Source organism: Homarus americanus, unplaced genomic scaffold (genome assembly GCF_018991925.1).
Source record: "Homarus americanus isolate GMGI-L3 unplaced genomic scaffold, GMGI_Hamer_2.0 scaffold43550, whole genome shotgun sequence".
Taxonomy (NCBI): domain Eukaryota; kingdom Metazoa; phylum Arthropoda; class Malacostraca; order Decapoda; family Nephropidae; genus Homarus; species Homarus americanus.
The window spans coordinates 9453-12267 of record NW_024757148.1 but is presented as its reverse complement, the minus strand read 5'-3'; the positions used below and the strand labels follow the sequence as shown (position 1 = coordinate 12267).

General features: G+C 49.3%; 1 protein-coding gene across 1 annotated transcript; it reads right to left on the bottom strand.

The window, feature by feature from the left end:
• Nucleotides 1-339: 339 nt before the first annotated feature.
• On the bottom strand, nt 340-2432 carry LOC121857395 (bombesin receptor subtype-3-like). The gene is made up of 2 exons (XM_042353428.1): nt 2068-2432; nt 340-1731 (listed from the first exon to the last, which is right to left on the bottom strand). Exon 2 carries the CDS (start codon nt 1526-1528, stop codon nt 497-499), a length of 1032 nt encoding a protein of 343 aa, XP_042209362.1. The 5' UTR covers nt 1529-1731; nt 2068-2432; the 3' UTR covers nt 340-496.
• Nucleotides 2433-2815: the final 383 nt, after the last annotated feature.

Below are 2815 nucleotides of genomic sequence, written 5' to 3'. Positions count from 1 at the left end.
TAGCTGTGGCACTATGGTTGGCTCTACGGGTCATATTGGTAGCTGTGGTACTATGGTTGGCTTCTACGGGTCATATTGGTAGCTGTGGCACTATGGTTTTCTACGGGTCATATCTACTATGGTTGGCTTCTACGGGTCATATTGGTAGCTGTGGCACTATGGTTGGCTTCTACGGGTCATATTGGTAGCTGTGGCACTATGGTTTGGCTTCTGGATCATATTGGTAGCTGTGGCACTATGGTTGGCTTCTACGGTCATATTGGTAGCTGTGGCACTATGGTTGGCTTCTACGGGTCATATTGGTAGCTGTGGCACTATGGTTGGCTTCTACGGGTCATATTGGTAGCTGTGGCACTATGGTTGGCTTCTACGGATCATATTGGTAGCTGTGGCACTATGGTTGGCTTCTACGGATCATATTGGTAGCTGTGGCACTATATTGTTAGCAATGGTACCATGGCAGTGCCCTCGTGGCAGAGTGATGTTGGAGCTCAGATCAGAGGGTGAAGAGAGCTATCATCTCGGGCTGGTGGGTCTTGTTGACCTTGGGCTTGTCCTTCCTCAGGTCCCTCAAGAAGTAGATGCACAGAAGAGGGTTGATGGCGGCGTTGAGGGCTGGCAGACACATGGTGACCGGGAACATCATCATGGCGCCCGCACTGAATTCAACATGTCGCAGTAACTCCCGCACCAGGTACACAAGCCAGTAGGGTCCCTGGCACCCTGTGAATGCCACCAGTAGGGTTATGAGTAGTCTGTAGGGCAGCTTTGGGCCTGGCTGTGACGGGGCGGCCTCGGAGGTGCTCGGCTGGGGGAGGACGTTGGTCTGGTTCTTGTGTACTTGGTGGACGAGGCTGACAAACACCCAACTAATCACGAAAGGAATTGCGAACACCAGGAATATTATTTCAAGACGAAGGACTTGACCTAAGATCGTGTCTTCAGACAGCGGCAGCGACACACAGTGGAAACGTACCCGTGACACCTCCATGAACACCTCAGACTGGAGAAACGTTGGGATGGTGAAGACAATGCAGCCAAACCAGCACACTGCGGACACCACCTTCAGCAGAATGGAGCGATATTTGGCATCGAGGTTTGGTTTACAGGCATCAAGGTACCAGCTACTACTGATAGCTACCAGGAAGACAGAGCTCAGTAGGGGTGCCATGATGGCGACCGTCGAACGCATCTGGCACATTACAGACCCATACAGCCACGAGTCCTGCAGGTGCGTCCCAGCGTCGACGGGAACGGTCAGGAGGAAGAGCATGTCAGCGATGGCCCTGTTGATGAGGTACCAGGAGGTGTGGTGCAGGTGAGTGATGGAGGCCACCATGAGAGACACAGCGAGGGTATTGGTCACCAGACCCGCCCCACACAACACCGCCATGACCCCTGCCTCCTTCGTCACCAGCGCGGTCATGACAGCCTCCCACGACGACTCTTCCCTCCCCTGACATTCTTGACACATGAGGGAACAATTACTCACCTTTCCCGGGTCACCATACAGGTCTGGACTGGTCATTATCCTGGGACAGTATCACTTGACCTGTACTACGACCACTACACCTGCCTCACACACCTCGTTCTCGCCTTCACCGTGACCTCCCCTGGTGTATGGTTTTTCTGTTGGACACTTGATCTGAAGGCCCTTACTCCTGGCGCACCTCGACGAAGACGTCACCTCCAGTTAAGTGTATTGTCGAGGACCCTCACGTGACGCAGCACCTGTTGGATGTATGTTTCACCCGTGATTAACACATTAACGCTTATTGTACCGGTGCTGCTTAACTCTCCAGTCTCTGAAGGGTCATTGTACTAAAGGGTTGTCATTGTATTAAAGGGTTAAGTCATTGTACTGAAGGGTTGTCATTGTACTGATGGAATTAAGTCATTGTAGCAATATGTTTTTCTTTATGTAGCTGACATGGTTGTTTTATGATGCTGACAATATGCTGACAAATGAGTTCGCTCCTGTTATCGTTTGTGCCTTAATAATGTAGTTTTGTGGTTCACTGTCAGCACTGTTTGTTTGTTGCTGACGTTATTGACCATATATCTTACCTAATGCTGTGTTGTTGCTGTTGATACTGCTGACGTTCTTCTCTGATTATGATGATGATGATGATTTATGTTGTTGAAGTCGTCGTCCTTCCCGCTGACGTCTTAGAGGGGTGAGTGCGTGTCCTGATGCAGGGAATAATCCTTGGGAGTCCTGCTGCTGTACCCGGCCGCCTTGGATAGGTTGCCACACACTTCCTTATATAACAAACCACTTCCTGATACACAGATACATAGTTCAGCACAGCATATACATTACACTATCCTCACCCGCTTAAAGAGATAAATAGACGATAGTTAATAATAGAATGAAAACAAATGAGAGAGAAGGAGAGAAAAAGAGAGAGGGAGAATCAGATAGAGAGAGAATGAAATAAGGCACAGTGAACAGGTTCTGTACGCGTGTGTGTGTGTGTCAGACGAATAAGTGACCGAGTTCTGAATTACGGTGTAAAGGGATGAATTGAAGTCGTTAGAGCCAGAGATGGTAGTAACCAACCAACCAACCAGCCAGTCAGCTAGTCAACTAACCAACCAACCAACCAGATGGAGGAGGATAGGATGGTCTTGTCCGCCGTGTTTGGTTAGACGGGATATAGGTTTGGTTAGATTAGTTTGAGTAGGCATAGTTTGGCAGGTTAGGTTAGGTTAGGTTAAGTAAGGTTAGGTAAGGTTAGGTTAGGTCTCCTTTCTGACCGCGTAGCATCACTGGGAAACGTGGGTTGTGTGTGTGGTGCGGAAACATGTGTAT